General features: G+C 42.5%; 1 protein-coding gene across 19 annotated transcripts in view; it reads left to right on the top strand.

Annotated features, from left to right (window-relative positions):
• Positions 1-17,982, top strand: part of ADGRL2 (adhesion G protein-coupled receptor L2) — a 191,478-nt gene that overhangs the window by 123,540 nt on the left and 49,956 nt on the right. For all 19 annotated transcript variants that reach the window (XM_082265130.1, XM_082265140.1, XM_082265143.1 and 16 more), the window contains 5 exons: positions 2,820-3,025; positions 8,263-8,436; positions 9,893-10,102; positions 14,096-14,316; positions 17,665-17,731. In XM_082265130.1, the coding sequence (XP_082121256.1) occupies positions 2,820-3,025; positions 8,263-8,436; positions 9,893-10,102; positions 14,096-14,316; positions 17,665-17,731 (878 nt within the window). The remainder of the gene's footprint in view (positions 1-2,819; positions 3,026-8,262; positions 8,437-9,892; positions 10,103-14,095; positions 14,317-17,664; positions 17,732-17,982) is intronic.

Below are 17,982 nucleotides of genomic sequence, written 5' to 3'. Positions count from 1 at the left end.
CCTTTTTATAGTTTTTATATATATATATATATATATATATATATATATTTATTTTTTTTTTTTTTTAATATTTAGAGTTTCAGGTAAGGAAAAATGTTCCATATTTTCTACCTTTTACATTTTGTGTCGTTTTCCCTTACTTGCCTTATTTGACACTGCCCACATGCCATGGCTTATCTCTCCCCAGAAGAGGCATACCTTGACCTTGGCCCTGTTTGTGTTGGGAAAGACTCAACAATAGTCCACCAAGTCCCTTTAAACAGATTTTGTTTAGCTTGCTGTAGCTAAAGAGGACCTGTCTCCTTACTAAGCACAACCACTTAATATTGACAGGGATTTTTGTTTTACCTATCGATTTACAAGCAGTTATCTGATATTCATTTAGCACAGTGGTTCCTATCCTCAGTCCTCAAATACCCCCAACAGGTCATGTTTTTAGGGTTTCCTTTACCTTTTCAAAATGCTTTAATTCAACGTCAATGGCTTGGGATTTAAGAGAACTATTTTATCTTAGGGGAATTCCCACAACGTGGCCTATTGGTGGTGCTTGTGAACTGAAGTTAGAAGCCACAGATTTATTATGTCCGTTCCATAATGTTGGCTATATATAGGCAGATTGTGATTTAGATTTTATCTGTTGGATCAACAAAATTGTCCATTTGTCTCTTTGTATCTGTTTTCTGTTAATAACTTTTTCGAGCATGTATTAAAAAGTTCTGCTAAATGTAAATGAAAGTGTACAGATATTGTACAAATCTGATTGCAATTTTTAAAGACACTAGAAGATCAGACCTAGAGACCCTTTCATAAATAGGAACAACTGATGATGATTGTACATCCATATATGCTTTTCTTGCGTATGGAACCCTTGTTGTAATGTTTAGTACAAATCTTTTATTTAGATTGTTCCTATTTATGAAAGGGTCTCTAGGTCTGGTCTTCCAGTGTCTTTAAAGATTACAATCTGATTGTACAATGTCTGTACACTCTCATTTACAATTACCAGAACTTTTTAAAATCACTGCAGCCACAAAGCAGTGTTGGGCTGACAGGACCTGCAACTATGCACTGCTGCTCACATGTATCTGCACACCCTGTGGTTACGGGCAGATGATAGTTTGTTGATGCAGGCAGATTGCATCCAGAGCCGACCATCTGTCTTTAACCCCAGGCAGCCACTGTCTGGCCTTATAGAAGGTGTGAATGAGCCTTCAAGTCTAAATTCCAATTTTGGCATGGTTACATTTATCCAGCTTGGACCAATGTAACTATGTATAGACCATACCTGTGGGATCCCAGTGGAAGCTTGAAATCAGTGTAGTAGGCACTGCTACACCAGTGATTTCCACCAGCTTCCAGGTCCTGTGCTGAGTGGCTGCACTTCTGCTTACTAAACTCCGGAGGTCGCTCTTTCAGAGAACACCCTGCATTTTTCCAATGAATGCAAAACATTTTCTCTGATTGGAAGAGGCAAAATCGTGATCATCCAACCAAGCTGAACCAATGATGAACAACCAGCCAAGATAGGGATCATCCAACCAAGCTAGACCAATGTTCTTATGTGAAAATTGTCATACCTGGAATTCAAATTTAAAGCATATCGAAAAACAGTTTTTAAAAGAGTATGGAATGGTTAAAACCCTTGTTGGGTTTTTTTTTTCTGCCCATTTTTCCATTGGGAAGATTTTCTTTCACTGTCTCGAAGGCACAACAGAAAGGGAGAGGTAATATTTCTAAAGTACAGGCGGTCCTCAAGTTACAAACAAGATAGGGTCTGTAGGTTTGTTCTTAAGTCAAATTTGTTTGTCGGAACAGGTACAGCATAAGGAAGGGTTAACACATCTGTGCCATTTGTTTTGCTGTCTGTGCCCCTGTTCAGATTTCACCTCACTTTCTGTCCCTGTGACAACTGGAATTTGAAAATTTTGGGTTGTTGTGGAATCAAGGATTGGTGATAAAGCTTCAGTGGAGACACCTTTTCCCATGAGAACTCTTACAGGAGTAAATTTCCCTTCCTAGGGGGAGATTTCCTCTCACTTCCTATTGTCTCCCTCCGTTTGTAAGTAGGAGTTGTTTGTAAGTCGATTGTTTGTAACCCGGGGACCACCTGTAAAGGAAATCCTATACTAAGCAGTTTTCACCAAAAAAAGTCTTCTCAATGGAACATATCCATACTGTGCCAGTTACCACCCAAAATTGTATTTTCAATTCACCAGTACAAATGGTGAGGGTGAATCTGAGGGCACAGAAAGCAACAGAAACCACAAAGAGACTCTAATGGCGCTTTTCCACTGCATGGAACCGAACGGTTCAGCTCGCTTTTGTGCTTTTCCACTGCTGGTACCGCATGGTACGGTGTAGGAACGGTACGGAGGCGCTTTTCCACTGCATGGGACCGAACGGTACGGCTCTCAAAAACAGTACCTACTCGATTGTGGTTCCAAGAGGTACCATACCTCATACCATATCCCACAATTCTTTGCATGCAATCACTACTAGCCACTGATTGGTCAGAGAATTCCACCCACCCCGTTGTTATCCCACCCACTTAACTTTAGTACTACTTTAGTGGAAAAGCAAACCGTACCGTACCGAACCGTTCCAACACCGTACCATGCGGTACCAGCAGTGGAAAAGCAAACGGGGCCAAGCAAGGCCGAGTAGAGCCGAGCCGGTACTTGCAGTGGAAAAGTGCCATAACTGTTCTCTACTATATCCGAAATGAAAAATGATAGCTTTAGATACACGTTACACTTCTTATTAATGGCAGAAATCATATCTATATGTTAATGAGCATTGTGTTCTCCCTCCAACCATAGGTCTTGCCAAGCTGGTGTTCATCCTGTACAAGAGCCTGGGCCAGTTCCTCAGCACAGAGAATGCCACCATAAAACTGGGTGGAGAATTCGCCAACAGCAACCACACCATTGCTGTCAACTCCCACGTCATCGCCGCCACCATCAACAAGGAGTCCAGCCGCGTAACTTTATCGGATCCTGTGCACTTCACACTGGAACACATTGACGTGAGTGATCCTCTTTTATTCTTTCTATGCAGGAATAGCAGAGGAGCTTTGTCAAAGGGAGGTTTTCTTGAGGGCAAAAGGGAAAAAAAAAAGAAAAGGAAGGAGGGGGGATAAAACGAAGTTTCCATTAGGATCTGAAGTGCGCCTCTAGGTCACAGGAAGAATTTCTTTGAGTCACCGAACATAAAATTAAATGAAAGCTGGATCAGTGATTATTAGAACTTAAGTGTATTCTTAATGAAAGCTAATTCGCTGGCAACATGAAAATGTAAATGAGCCGAGTTCATTTGTGAGCGAAAATTAACTCTTACCTTAGCAGCAGGGCAGCTCCATCTAAACTCTGATTACACTGTATAAATTAGCAGATTTAGATGCCTCCGAGTGTAAAATCAGCTTTGGATGCCAACCTCGGGGAGGAAAGCCGTGTAAATAATGGCACTTGCTATAATTCTTTTAAATACTTTTTTTGCTTTTGTGTAGAAATCTTCATTACCTTGCTGAGTAATTACAGTGGAATTAGCCTTTGCCTCTGTAAAACAAGTTGGATTTGTAAACTTTCTTTCTTCCAAAGGGAAATTTCACGTGTCTTAAGACAACAAAATTTTAAATGAAGTGTAATCTGCTTATATTTTGCCTTTCCCGGTCCTGGCTTCCACATTAAAATGCTAAAATACATTTTTAAATAAAACCTTTCCGTTTTTATAGCATACCTTGTTTTAGTGGTTTTCTGTGTAATGCAGGCAGATCATGGCTGGTGGGAGGGATCAGCAGGGTGCAGTATATTAGCCCCCTGTGGACATCACAGAACCCAGCCTCCGTACTCCTCTCAAGAGCCCTCAGATATGATATGAGCAGAGGGCTGACTATTGAAAGGAGTTATGCAGAAAGCTCAATGCCTTGATGGGTGGATGTCAGTCTGGGGAAGTGGGCCTTCCTAGGCAGAACGAAAAAAAAACAACCCAATTTAACACCCACCCATTTAATCCTGAGGCTCCATGATTGAAAGAACTGAAATTCATTGAATGAAAAGAGCAGACCAGACACAGGAACGCTGGGGATAAAATTGCTGAAAAATGCTGGATATCCTCAAGCCATGAAATAAAGCAGGTTATATCTCATTTGCTGCAGCTTCTGATGCACACCGAGAGCAGTTCAAAGTGTGAACATGGTAGAGGAGATGGAAAGAGACCATGGACATGGTGGAGTAGATAGACAGAAAATGTGGACATGGTAAAGGAGATGGATAGATAATGTGGACATAGGCAGAGACTGTGGACACAGTAGAGAGCATATGCAGAGACTGTGGACGTGATGAGCGCATGGGCAGAGACTGTGGACATGATGAGCGCATGGGAAGAGACTGTGGACGTGATGAGCGCATGGGCAGAGACTGTGGACATGATGAGCGCATGGGCAGAGACTGTGGACATGATGAGCGCATGGGCAGAGACTGTGGACATGATGAGCGCATGGGCAGAGACTGTGGACATGATGAGCGCATGGGCAGAGACTGTGGACATGATGAGCGCATGGGCAGAGACTGTGGACATGATGAGCGCATGGGCAGAGACTGTGGACATGATGAGCGCATGGGCAGAGACTGTGGACATGATGAGCGCATGGGCAGAGACTGTGGACATGATGAGCGCATGGGCAGAGACTGTGGACATGATGAGCGCATGGGCAGAGACTGTGGACATGATGAGCGCATGGGCAGAGACTGTGGACATGATGAGCGCATGGGCAGAGACTGTGGACATGATGAGCGCATGGGCAGAGACTGTGGACATGATGAGCGCATGGGCAGAGACTGTGGACATGATGAGCGCATGGACAGAGACTGTGGACATGATGAGCGCATGGGCAGAGACTGTGGACATGATGAGCGCATGGGCAGAGACTGTGGACATGATGAGCGCATGGGCAGAGACTGTGGACATGATGAGCGCATGGGCAGAGACTGTGGACATGATGAGCGCATGGGCAGAGACTGTGGACATGAGGGCACGGCCAGAGACTGTGGACATGAGGGCACGGCCAGAGACTGTGGACATGAGGGCATGGGCAGAGACTGTGGACTTGGTACAGGAGATGGTCAAAGATTGCTGCAGTAGACTGTCAGACACAGGGGATATATAGCACGAGACTGCTAAGCATCACTGCTATAACGGGGCCATAAGGAAACAGAATGGAGTCTGCAGGGTTCCTGGGGACTACAAAAAAAAAAAATAAGTGCCAAAGGGTCGCATATGGCCTCCAGGCTGCATGGTGGGCACCAGGGCCTTAAGGGGAAATGTCATTTGATTTCTGTGGTTGCCGAGTAAACCTGCTGCTGTAGATGGCTGTTAAGACCACTCTTCACCCAACGGCCATGTCATTCCTGGACAGATATCAGAACAGGGCTCAGACCTCACACAGCCCTCCTCCTATATATATATATATATATATATATATATATATATATATATATATATTGTCCAACTCTGTAGACTTCAACAGAGAACATTCCGCCATCCAGGGAGGCAGCAGCCGCATGAGCAGCAAGAGTAGGAGTTGCCGGATGAACGTTACCACTCTGGATCTTCTCAAGAGGGTCAATGAGGAAAATTGTGGAGGTTGTTCATGCTGCACCACCAAAAAAAGACAAGCATCAGATAATGCATAGCTTGGAATATCACTCAGTCAATGAAACACATGTGAAGAATGACTTTATAGCTTGTGTCTCCCACTTTTCTTGCCACCGGTGAGGCAGCAGAATTTTTTTTTTCCTTTCCTCAGGTTAAAGCAGATACGGCAGAATATTGTGGAGTTTGCTTGCTCCCTCTTGTCAACTCCCTTTCTCTGTAACACCGAGCATATTTCTATAGTGCTTTATCTCATTCAGCTCTAAATAATGGATTATCTGTCCTTGAGAGAGAAGAGCTGCAGCTAAGAGTTGTGGAAAAAAGAGCCTTAGAGACGAGAAATGATCCTGATAACAGGGTATACGATCTAAAACACGCTCACTTAAAAAGTTCAGGCATTCTGTGCTTGGCACATGCGCTTGCCAATGAATGGAATGGCTTTGTGACGGTGGCAATTCTGGCACAAAACGACGGCTGTATTGTGCAGCCCATGTAGTCACTATGAAATGTTTTTGTTGACTTGATTGGCTAGTAAGAAAACCAAAATCAGTGTAGAGTGTAGGATTCTGATGTCAGGATATTTTAAAGCTAAAATGTTTTAGGGGTGCTGGTATGGAGGATGCAATTCTAATGACCATTGTGTATCGTTCCCAGAGCCAAATACATGCAGGGCGCAAATCGCCAATGCTTAGGGCCCATTGCGTCACAGAATCGTCGTGTTTTGAGGAAGTCTATTAGTTTGGACTAGACTAGCAGCACACCTGAACTCCAGCCTATGCTTCATTTTGCATTGTTGTACATATTCCTCTCCAGTACCTGCAAATGCTTAGTTTAAAAAGTCATTGCACACTGTAAACTACTCTAAGTGTGATACAAACAACACAGAAAAAGCCGCTCAGGCGAGGCAAAGGCACCCAGGTGCTGGTCGGATCCGCCGTCCAGTGATCAGATATCCAAAGAGAAAGAGTGACCGCACTCAAAGGTAGATAAACTTGAAGTGTTTATTCCCATTCGTAGAAAACAACAATGGTGCATCGAACAGACATGGACACGGTTAACGCGTTTCACGACTCTATGGGTCGCTTACTCATAACGCATCAGAAGCTGCAGCAAGTCAGATGGAGCCCCCTAATTTCCAGGCTATCATCTAGCTACTTCCTTTCCAGCCTGATTGTCCCTTGCTTGCCCATTTCACTGATTGGGTTTTAGTTCTTTCAATTATGGAGTCTCTGCATCATGTTTGCGCAAGACCTAGGGCGGACAGCATGCAAATATGTCCACTGCTCCAAGCTGACGTACACCCATCAAGGCAATTTGAAATTTACACAACTCCTCTGAAGAGCCAGCTCATTGCCTGCATCTGGGCTGATGACTTTTGAGAAGAGTACTGAGAGTGTAATGTTTTCAGGAAGCTGTGTAGAAATCCCTGCCAGCCCCTCCCACCAGCCACAATCTGCCTGCATTGCTTAGAGATGCATTAAGTTCCCAGTGACTACATCCCTGGGTCTAAAATTCTAAAAACTTTTTTTAATGTGATATACCACAGTGCACAGCATGTGCAATGTGATTTGCTGCAGCGTGTTGCTTGTTAATGTAGTTTGATGGGCTGCCAATTAAAATGAATGGCATAGCAGCTTGTACGTTGGTATCATAATACATCACTTTAATTGGGCCCTCAAAGTTTTTTAAACCTTTTTCTTAAATAGTTGTTCCACCCAAAACTAGGGTAATTTTTGGGAGCTTTCAGATAGTTTAATCACTCAAATCTCAGGGACTTTATAGGTGAGATCTCAGAGTTCCTGCCTCTGCACACCTGCGCTGTGCTCATTATGGGGTGTTCCCACCATGCCTGTTGGATGTGTATTTCATTTTATGTTATTGATAGTTTAACATCAGGAACCGAAACACACAATGGGGTGGCAGGAGCAATCAAAAACGGTGGACAGGGGAAGTGAGACTTGTCACGGGGAGATCTCAGTGGATTTTAAAGCAGGTCGTAGATGATACAATTTTCTTTCCTTCCACCATGGGAAAGAAAGAAAATAGCTAAATTCCCCTTAATGGGGGAATGCCTCCCGCTACGCTATTGTATTATGGCAGTAGGGGGCCCAGGGAGCAGTCCCAGCCACCAAAATACTATAGCTATAGCCACTGGGAGTAACCATATGTAGAAAAATCCAATAAGTTGATTGTACCCAAGTCCATAGATGGATTGACTTGGGTATAATCAGCCTGCCCATACATTGACTGAAATTTGGCTGGTCATTGCTGAACTGGCCAAATTTCTATCCATGTATGGCCAACTTAAGAAGGCAGGGGCTGACTCAGCCCACCAGGCTTCATCTATGACCAAAATATCATCTTTGAATAGAGCAATCCTTTAGAATATGTGCTGGCTCCTAGAGAAGAGAAATTATACTAATGTTTGTCCATCTTTTACCGTATAGACATGGTTTGGTTGGTATGAGCAGCATTTTGGTCAAGGTTTTGAAATTGATTTGATTCTCGTAGATCATAATACATTTTTCATACTAGAGATCATTCTTTAGCAGTTTTTAAATTTTATTATTGAAGATAACATGCCTCCATACTGAATTATTTGTTCTCTTGCAGCCCAACAATTATTTCAATGCAAATTGCTCTTTCTGGAACTACTCTGAGAGAACCATGATGGGTTATTGGTCCACTCAAGGTTGCCGTCTCGTGGAAACAAATAAAACCCACACAACGTGCGCTTGTACCCATTTGACGAACTTTGCAATACTGATGGCGCATCGAGAAATTGTTGTAAGTACTATGCCAGTACAGTAGAGTATTGTTATATCATAAGAATATATACTGTATAATCAAATTGCTAACACTGGAGCATACATAATCTGGTGCAGATGTGCTTGGTGCGCTATCTGTTTCTAGGTTTTATTGTCCAGGCTTAACTGAACAAGCTGAAGTTAGAAGCTGATTGTTTACTATGCAGAGCTGCACCATATTGTGTGTGCACCAGTTTTAGTAAATCCCCTGAAAAAGTAAACTTTGACAATTCAGATATAAACAGAGGAATTCAATGAAATGAATGCTGCCACTAAAGAAATATAGATATATAATTCAATCGGCAGTTTTTCAGCATAATAGGTGGTGATGTCTCATTAATGGACCAAAATAAGTAGATATGAGATGTTTTTTAATTGGATTGTGCTCTATAGAGTATAATAATGTTACTTTTAAAGATGCCTACATCCCAATTATAATAGTCTAGTAATACCGATTTCTGCTGTTGGGAATTGGTAGAGTGTGGGCTTAGGGGGACTTTACCGGTATCATACTCAAAATTGTATAACTACTCGTACATTTATGTACGAGTAGTTATACAATTTTGAGTGTGATACCGGTAAAGACCACATAAGCCCACATTCTACCAATTCCCAACAGCAGGAATCGGTATTACTAAACAGATATGAGATGTTGGAGTCGGATCATATCATCCATCAGAACAGAAGATGTTGGTTGTGCTTAATGACTAGTCATTGGCAGCTATACTACAATGTGGGAGCCCTTCCAAGCAGCGATGACCTCCCAGATTGAGAAATCCAAATGAAATCAACGTAGTGCCAGTTGGTTGTCTATAAGAGTCCACAATTAAGAGTAGCCAACATGTTTCAAGGACCAACAGTCACCCTTCATTAGGGCTCAAATGTAAATGACCGTGATCCCTATAGGACTTAAATCAAAAATCTCTTAGGAAGAGTTTTGTCAGTCATTAGAGATGTGTGCTGGAAATATTTGTCCAATCCATAAATGCACAAACATTTCCTAGCCAAACATTTGTCAGCCAGCATGTCCTCGGGAGAGGAACCAAAGGTCTGCTTTCTCTTCTGACTGATCCTTCTATGAGCTCTTCTGACAATTATGTGATGGAGATGGTAGGTGGGTTAAGGTACAAAGCTTGTGTAGGTGTTGGGCAGTGCAACGTTGGAAAATGTTTTGGCCCTACTGTGTATGTATGTGAGTTAGGGACCTTAGATTGTAAGCTCCTTGAGGGCAGGGACTGATGTGAATGTACAATGTATATGTAAAGCGCTGCGTAAATTGACAGCGCTATATAAGTACCTGAAATAAATAAATAAAAACTTGTTTTTACTGAGATTGATAGAACTTAATGAAAAGATAAAATTCTTTAGTATATGTATGTGTGCCTGTATATATAAAGTTTTTTGCAAATGTAATGGCCTTCTCTGATCTCTTGCAGTACAAAAACCAGATGCATGAACTGCTCCTTACTGTCATCACATGGGTAGGCATTGTCATCTCCCTGGTCTGCCTGGCCATTTGTATCTTCACTTTCTGCTTCTTCCGGGGCCTCCAGGGGGATCGGAACACAATACACAAGAATCTTTGTATCAACCTGTTCATCGCAGAGTTCATCTTTTTGGTGGGCATTGATAAAACCAACCACGAGGTAAGGATCCCAGCCGACGAAGGCTTGGTTCTATTTTTCTTCTCTATTAATATCCATCTCTATGATTTTTTTTTTTTTTGTTCAGCTACTTTAATTATCTAAAGGAGGTTCATTGCCATTTAGGTCTTTATTGCAGAAACAGCACTTGCATACATGAGGAATCATGTGACCACGTCCCATTGTGCAATGTTCAGGCTTGTTGAGCAATTACCAGGTCCAAAGACTTGCCTTATGAGGAGATGGATGGTGTATGCCATTATCAATTTAAAGAGACTCTCACTTTTCCATGAATCTCTTTACATCTGTTTTTATGTTACTCTGAAGGGAACTCTGTACTATGCAGTCTACAGGTACATAGGTAGGCTTACTGAAAGCCCAGAGTGGTAGTCACAGGTGTGATATTGCTCACTAGTACCCCAAAGAGCAAACAGGAGGCAGGGCCAGTTACAGAAAGTTTAGGGAACTGCTGGCACTGAATAGTGGTGCCACCTCCTTGTTTTATTTAATTTTACAGCACAATGGGGGGCCTAGATAAAAGGGTGTAGACATTACTTTATGAATCTTTTGGCAGGTGAAACAGTTTTTACATGTGTTAACATCTGTCATTTGCTCCCCTTTGGTCTGTAAAGATACCATTGAAAGCATTTTGTTATATCGGTTTTATCAGTTTAGAAAAATTCTGCCAGAAGTTCACTGAGCTATTATCTTCCCGTTTGTCTCTGCTGCAGTGAATTCCAAAGCAGAGTTATCAGCCACCTTTGTGTACTACAAATCCCCTCCCTCACATCTTTTGAAGAGGGGCAGTATCCTGCAGCCCAGATCAGAAGAAGCAGCCTAGTTTGAAAATGCTGCTCCTCCATAGATATGGTACAGTGAGTGTCAGCGTTGTCACCCTAGAAGTGTGAAACTGGTAGGATCACCTGGGGAAAAAAAAAGCGATGAGCCTTAAAAAAAAACACCTAATTTAAGGATTATTTAGCTGCAATATCATACATTTTTTTTTATCAAGGTTCAGATATACTATGGATTTAGTCTTTTGAATGAAACTGCCAATTCACTTTCTGATATCTCTTGTTGTTTTGCCCAGGAGAAGGGAACAGATGTTGTAATGCTTGCATGCATATTATAAAAAATGACATGAATCTTTAAGGAAGACTTGAACTTTTATACTATGGATATGTGTATTTTTAATTCATTTATCTCTCATTGAAGGTTATATATGTTTTTCCAGGATCCTGCAGCAGGTTCAGCAAACAGCTGTTGCGAAAATTTGTAGCTGTTGCCTGAAAATGGCTTGGCTTTGTGACAGTCTTTTTTTTGGCCAAATGCTTTATAGATTTTGTTGGAGTTAGCCATTAAGAAGATACTGTCAACTTGCCCGTGCAGGCCAGGATTAAAGGAGATATATGGGAATCTGTTTTTTCCCCAATTTATACTTACCTAGGTGGATGCAGCGTCGGACATCTGTCCCCCGGCGCCTCTATACTGATAACCGAGCGATCGAACACCACTGATTGCTCAGTTCTGACAGCTACCCAAGCAGAGAGCTGCTGCCAGTCAGCAGCTCACTGCTCTGCCCCTCCTTGCTCATTGGAGCGCTGAGCTGTGGAGAGGCGGGGAGCGGCCAGGTCAGACTCTCAGCAGCTCGCTGAGAGGCTGAGCCGGGTGTTGGTCCAGGCACCTGGCAGATCCCGACTCTGTGGTCTTGATGACACGGTGCCTGGACCAACATCTGTGACGTCAGCAGAGAGCAGACTTCAGATCGCTCTCTGCTGAAAACAGGCTACAGGATGCTGAACGTACTGCACTCCTGTGATCCGTAGAGATACAGCCAAACAAGCTTTGGCTGTACATCTCCTTTAAGCCTAACCTCTGAAACGCATTGGTCTTTTCAGTGGTTTTTATGCATTGTTCCTTAAGATTAAAGGAGATTTGTTTGTGTATGTTACATGATACAGGTAGCAGTATATTTGCAGAGGGCATCACCCCAGATGTATGCTCACCTTATCTGCGCTCTTTTGCAGCTGCTTAATCCTCTACAGCTCTCAAGAATACCCGTCACTCCTGGATATAAATGTAGCAAGGTTTCCAGGCCTGTGGCCTGATGTGGGTCTGCCATTAGTACCGGTACTTTACCCAGCCCATGTGAGCTGTGACCCTGGGTGTGACAACTGAAGCAGCGACAACTCTGGCATCTTTGTTTGTGGTTTTTATTTGATTTAAAGGGGATGGGAGAAGGGAATGAGTGGGATACTCCTTGAGGCTCAACTATACACAGTTGGGACTTTATCCTTGAAAAATGCCCGTTTGCCCTTCCTTGACACCATCCGGCGCCAGCCAACGCTCACTAACGCTGAGAATACCTTGATGAACACAGAAGTGCTGAATCCTCGACTTTTAGTCCAGAAGATCCAGGACTGAATACTTTAGAACTCCTGACTCTGTCTGACTGTGTAATTCACTGAATACTGTCCTCCGCTTTGGCCAGCTTGAGGTAGTATGAAGTAGAACTCTGTTTAGCTATGCAGACAACTGACGCACACTCTGTACAATTCAGGGCCCAACTTCAGGTGCCCCCTTGCACTTGAACTCTTCAGGGTCCACTGACTATGCACCCCCTCTGTAACTTCAGGCCCCTGAACCTAGGCACCCCCTTGACACTGGATTCTAGAACCTCTTCCGGAGTGGTCCCCTCTGTCACTAGGTAGACCCCCAGGGGCAATCCGCAGTACTCACGACCTGTGTAGGCTTTCCTGGGACTGGACCCCTCTATCTCTCTGCAGGCTCTCGGCCCACCAAATCCCCTCAGCTCACTCTGGACACTCTGGCGACACCCCGAGACATCCACCTTTCTCAGACAGGAGGAGAGACAGCCGCATTCTCCTTCCTGGGACTCTGCTCCCGCCAAAGACAACGTGCCACGCACCTCCCCCCAAACTTATACCCACTCCCAGAATCCTCTGCAGCAGAATCTGCCTTCTGGGGTAGTTACAAGCTGGGATGTGTCCCCTGATTGGGCTTCCCACACTGCCCTATGAGAAGCCTCTCACAGGAGCCAGTGGGGACACTTCCCTCACAGCAGACACACTTGGTAGCAATGACAACCTATAGAAAAGAAAACATGGCTCTGCTGTTATGCAGACAAAGCCTACTATGTTTTACCTTGCACCTACCTGTAGGGTGCTACATAAAGGAAGCATGTCACCTGCTCACCTGGGGCAGTAGCCGGGCCCAGCAGCCAATCACTGAGCCCATGCACTGCCACATGACTTGAAGCTGGTTTCCATGTTCCCTGCAGAGGAGCAAGGAGCTGTGAAGGAGCACAGTTAAAGTGAATATGAGGGGGCCAGGGAATACCCTTTGCAAAGCCCCTTGTCTTTTTACCCTGCATTGGCAAGCTGACAATGTCTCTTTAACCGCATACTCTTTACCGTGTAATCCAGCTAACATTTTTTCTTTTTTTTTAAATCAAAAATGTTAAAAAGCAGATTGACTATAATGTAATAATAGCCTTTAATATTGTCTCTACTTTTCCACAAATTTTCTTAAAATGTCCCCATACTAGTAATATATCATTATAATCTTCCTTCAATACAACGTGAAATTACCCTGCCCAGAAAACGCTTTGCTCCGAGCACCGAAGTCTTGCTATCAACGGCTCTCTGTGGGAGTCATATTGTTTGGAAAGGTTATAAACGAGTAAGATATTTCACCGCGCTAAGCAATATTTTCCATTTAACAAACTGGCTTTTTTTAATACCAGGTGTCTATTTGAGAAGTTCACTCTTAGAAGGTGGAAATATATATATTTTTTTTAATGGTGGGGAAATGATTTATTGCAGCCCAGTATGCCCTCAAATGAAAGCTTAATGGCATTTATAAATAGAGCTCATGGAGGGAATCCCTAGCGCATAGTTATCCAGTGCTTTACGATGACACATTGACTCTGATCACAAGGTAGACTTACATCATTCCTTTATTCCATCTCTTCAGATTGCCTGTCCCATATTCGCTGGCCTCCTTCACTTCTTCTTCTTGGCTGCTTTTGCCTGGATGTGCCTGGAAGGTGTCCAACTTTACCTCATGCTCGTGGAAGTATTTGAGAGTGAATATTCGAGGAAAAAGTATTACTACGTTGCTGGATACCTCTTCCCTGCAACAGTCGTTGGGGTCTCTGCCGCTATAGACTACAAGGGCTATGGAACAGAGAAGGCGTAAGTATTCTGCCAGTGGATGGTTTTTATGCTAACTGTTCCTCTCCATGTTTGTAAGGAGAGCTTACCTTTGTGATTTTGGAAAAAGAAAATGTAATTTCACACAACCATGAAAATGTGGAACGCGTAAACTCAATGCTACTAGACCTTATTGCTAACTGACCAATCTTCTCATCCCATACTGAAACTACTAAATAATACAAAACTGAAAGAAGTGTTGGATTTCTGAGAGCTGGTGTTATGGTCTTAAAAATACTAAGACTGTAAAGTGGTGTTACTTACCATGAAAGTATGCATATTTAACACGATCTGCCCAGAACAATTGAACTTTGCCACTAAAAGGCTATGTATAGCTCAAACAATGTATAGCTCAAAAAAATCTTTATTTTGGATAGAGCAGAAAATGCTTAAAGCCAGTTTATTTTTTGCTGTCTGTATCCTATTGCTGGGATTTTCCCTTACTTCCTGTTCTTGGGATACAACAGGAAGTAAGGTAATCTCTACAAATAAAAGGCACTTTCCCAATTGTTTTCTCTGGGGCAGATGTCCTCAATGGAAGATTTCCTCCTACTTGTTCTTGGGGACAAAATACACTTTTGGATTTCCCATATGTTTGCCTCTATGACAAGAAGATGGTCACCAGGACACAAAGTGTGAATTGCCCCAGCAGTGATGCAGACAACAATGAAAGAAACTGGCAAAGGTTTTATCCCTTTTCTAACCTAGCCAAAGCTAATAATAATTAAAAAAAAAAAAGGTTTGGCTACACACTTAAAATGTGTTTATGGTTAGGCACAGGGCTTTTTTTCTCAGAAAATAGGTGCAGGAACTCAACCACGACCACACTGTAGGTGACTCCGACTGTCGCCATCCGCATGGCACCTGCATCCCCCTTGTCCCCATCCTGCACTTAGTAAGAGACGCTCAGGAGATCGTATCTGTGGGAGCCATTGGGAGACAAGCTGTCACTTGTAAACCCAGAAGCTGGACTTCTGTATTTACAAGTGATAGTGGTGATCGGGGAGCAGAGGGCCTGAGCCAGAGGTGGTGGAACTGAGTTCCACCAAGTTCCAGCTGAAAAAAAGCCCTGGTCAGGCATCTTCAAGTGCTCCTTGCAGACTCTTGGTGTTTTCCTAAAGGGGGAAGTCCAGCCTAGAACTAAAATCTCAAAATCTACTTGCAGGCATAGTCTAAGACTAATAAATATATAAAGTGATATCGCACTACAATAAAGTGCTAATAACAAAAATTCACCGTTCTGATATTGCAGCCACAATGTTTTTTGATACTTAAATACTTTATTTAGTTGCGCTGATATACATTACAACTTTATAGTCTAAGACTAACCCAGTTAACTCTGTAAAGCAAAACTCGCTATACATACCTTTTCTGAAGCCGATCCGATCTGTGGAGGTGGGTGCAGAAGACAACAGAAGCCCCATAGTAAGTCTATGGGTTACGTCACTTCCAGTAATTTCACAGCAGTTGTCGGCTGTGTCCTGCACAGAGCTTCCGCCGCTAGAGACCGGACTGGATAAGCTTTAGAAAATGTATGTATAGTAGGTTTTGCGTTACAGGGTTAGATAGGTTAGTTTTAGATTTTGCCTGCAAGTAGATTTAGAGATTTTAGTTTTAGGCTGGACTTCCCCCTTTATTGGGTGATATCTCCAAGGGTTGTAAACTGTTAAAAAGCCAATTGACCTTAAATGTAATGATAGCCTTTAATTTTTGTGTCTCTACTTTTACACAAATGTTCCCGTACTAGTAACATATCATTATAATCTTCCTTAAATACAGCATGAAATTACCCGGCCCAGAAAGCACTTTGGGCACCAAAGTCTTGCTATCAGTGACTATGCGGTACTTATACTGTACTTTTAAATGCCTTTACGGTCAGGCAATTTCAAGTGCTCCTCCGAAACTTTTGGCAATACCTTTATGGGAGATGTCTCTAAGGGTTGTAAATGTTGAGAACAAAGCTTTGTTTGGAGGTTTCCATTCAAAAGTAAATACCTTGTCAACTGAAGTGAGAAAATACCAAAACATGGTTGTGTGGCCATGGAAATGGTTGGGCAACTCACACCTTTATTCAATAATTAAATTGCTCTGTCAAACTTAATCAAGAAACCCGCAGATAAAGCCCGATCCCTCAATGATACTGCCGATAGTTATTTAATTATCCAAATAAGCTGCACTTGTGCTTTTTGTTTGGGGTGACCAGTTGGTCTTTGGTGCTCCTTCTAACCTTTACTTGCAGGGCTGGGACTACTGTATTGATAGAGGTGTAGTTTGGTACAAGTAAAAGTTTGCCCTTCGGAGATTTTCTGCCTTCTGGAGTGTCATTCATAGGACAGACCCTCACCACTGGCAGGTCAACAAGACAGAAGCATGCTTAACAATTAGCCTGGCCTCTTAAATGACAAGATGAGATTAGGAGACCCTCCCTTGGAGGCATTACCGTTGCCTATTCAAAGGCTTTTCAGTACCTTATACCAGGACTAAATTAAACATTCCAGTGGACAACTGCTCTGGTAGGCAAAGACGAAAAAATTGAAGATGGCGAAAGAAAATCTCTTATTATAATTACTAAAAAAGTCATGAAACCAGAAAAGTAAAGAATGTAACATTTTATTTATTTTTTTGACTTCACGACGGAGTCCCTGTGAACACCTTTGTATTGCAAGAAGAAAAATGTGACAGCATGAGATTGTTTATCAGATCCCGTTGTGACAGCAAAAATGTACTTATATTAACAGAAAATGTATTCAGCCCATAACTTCAGAGCATGGAAATCGAGAAACCACTGCGTGAAGCCTAGACTGATAACTTTATGCATCATTTAGCCTAATATAGTGCATTTCATTTATTTCTTTTTTTTTTTTTTTCCTCCTTAAGTCCCACTTGGGTTATTTTTTAATGTCCTACTGGTTTGCAGCTGAACATGACAGCTGAACATTTTATGTGTCTTGTGTTCCGCTGAGACGCCTACTTTGCATATGCCATAAAGATGAAAGGCCAAACTTGAAGATTACAAAGAATAGCCCGGGCAAAAAAAAAAAAATTAAAATAAAGTCGTATTTTTATGGCAATTGCTCGGATTAGAGATCTCCTGCTGCAGAAAATCCAACTTTATAAATCAAATCATTTGTAAGGTAAATAAATTCCATAAAGCAGTCAGATGGCTGCGCCGTGCTTGGTTGCAGGTCCCTCTGTCTGCCTCGGAGAAAGATTCCCCAATACCCACATCCGTATTGGCATCGCGCTGTAAGGGGCGGGAGGGTTGGGGCCTTCTCTATGAACTATGATTTTCAATCTCATTTATATTAATTTTCTGCTTTCTCTTGAAAGGTGCTGGCTGAAGATAGACAACAATTTCATCTGGAGTTTTATTGGTCCAGTGGCTTTCATTATTTTGGTAAGGAGCTTCTCTTCCTTTTCATTTCATGAATCGTTCTGGTGATTTAATTTGCCATTTTCGCATATGGATCACATTAATAGGCAGAACAAAGCGCTGGGCTTCACTGTTTGTCTTTCCTAATGCAATGTTTGAAGGTTTGGCTGTCAAGGTGGAATTGTTTTTATGAAGTTTTCATTCCTTTGTCAGTTGTTGGTACAGCGAAAGACAATGAAATAATAGACACTGTAGAGGGAAGACAATTACATGTG

The sequence above is a fragment of the Pelophylax lessonae genome (assembly GCF_965119305.1).
Source record: "Pelophylax lessonae genome assembly, chromosome: 8".
In the NCBI taxonomy this organism is placed as follows: Eukaryota; Metazoa; Chordata; class Amphibia; order Anura; family Ranidae; genus Pelophylax; species Pelophylax lessonae.
The sequence above is the reverse complement of the archived record's forward strand: the minus strand, read 5'-3'. Positions and strand labels throughout refer to the sequence as shown.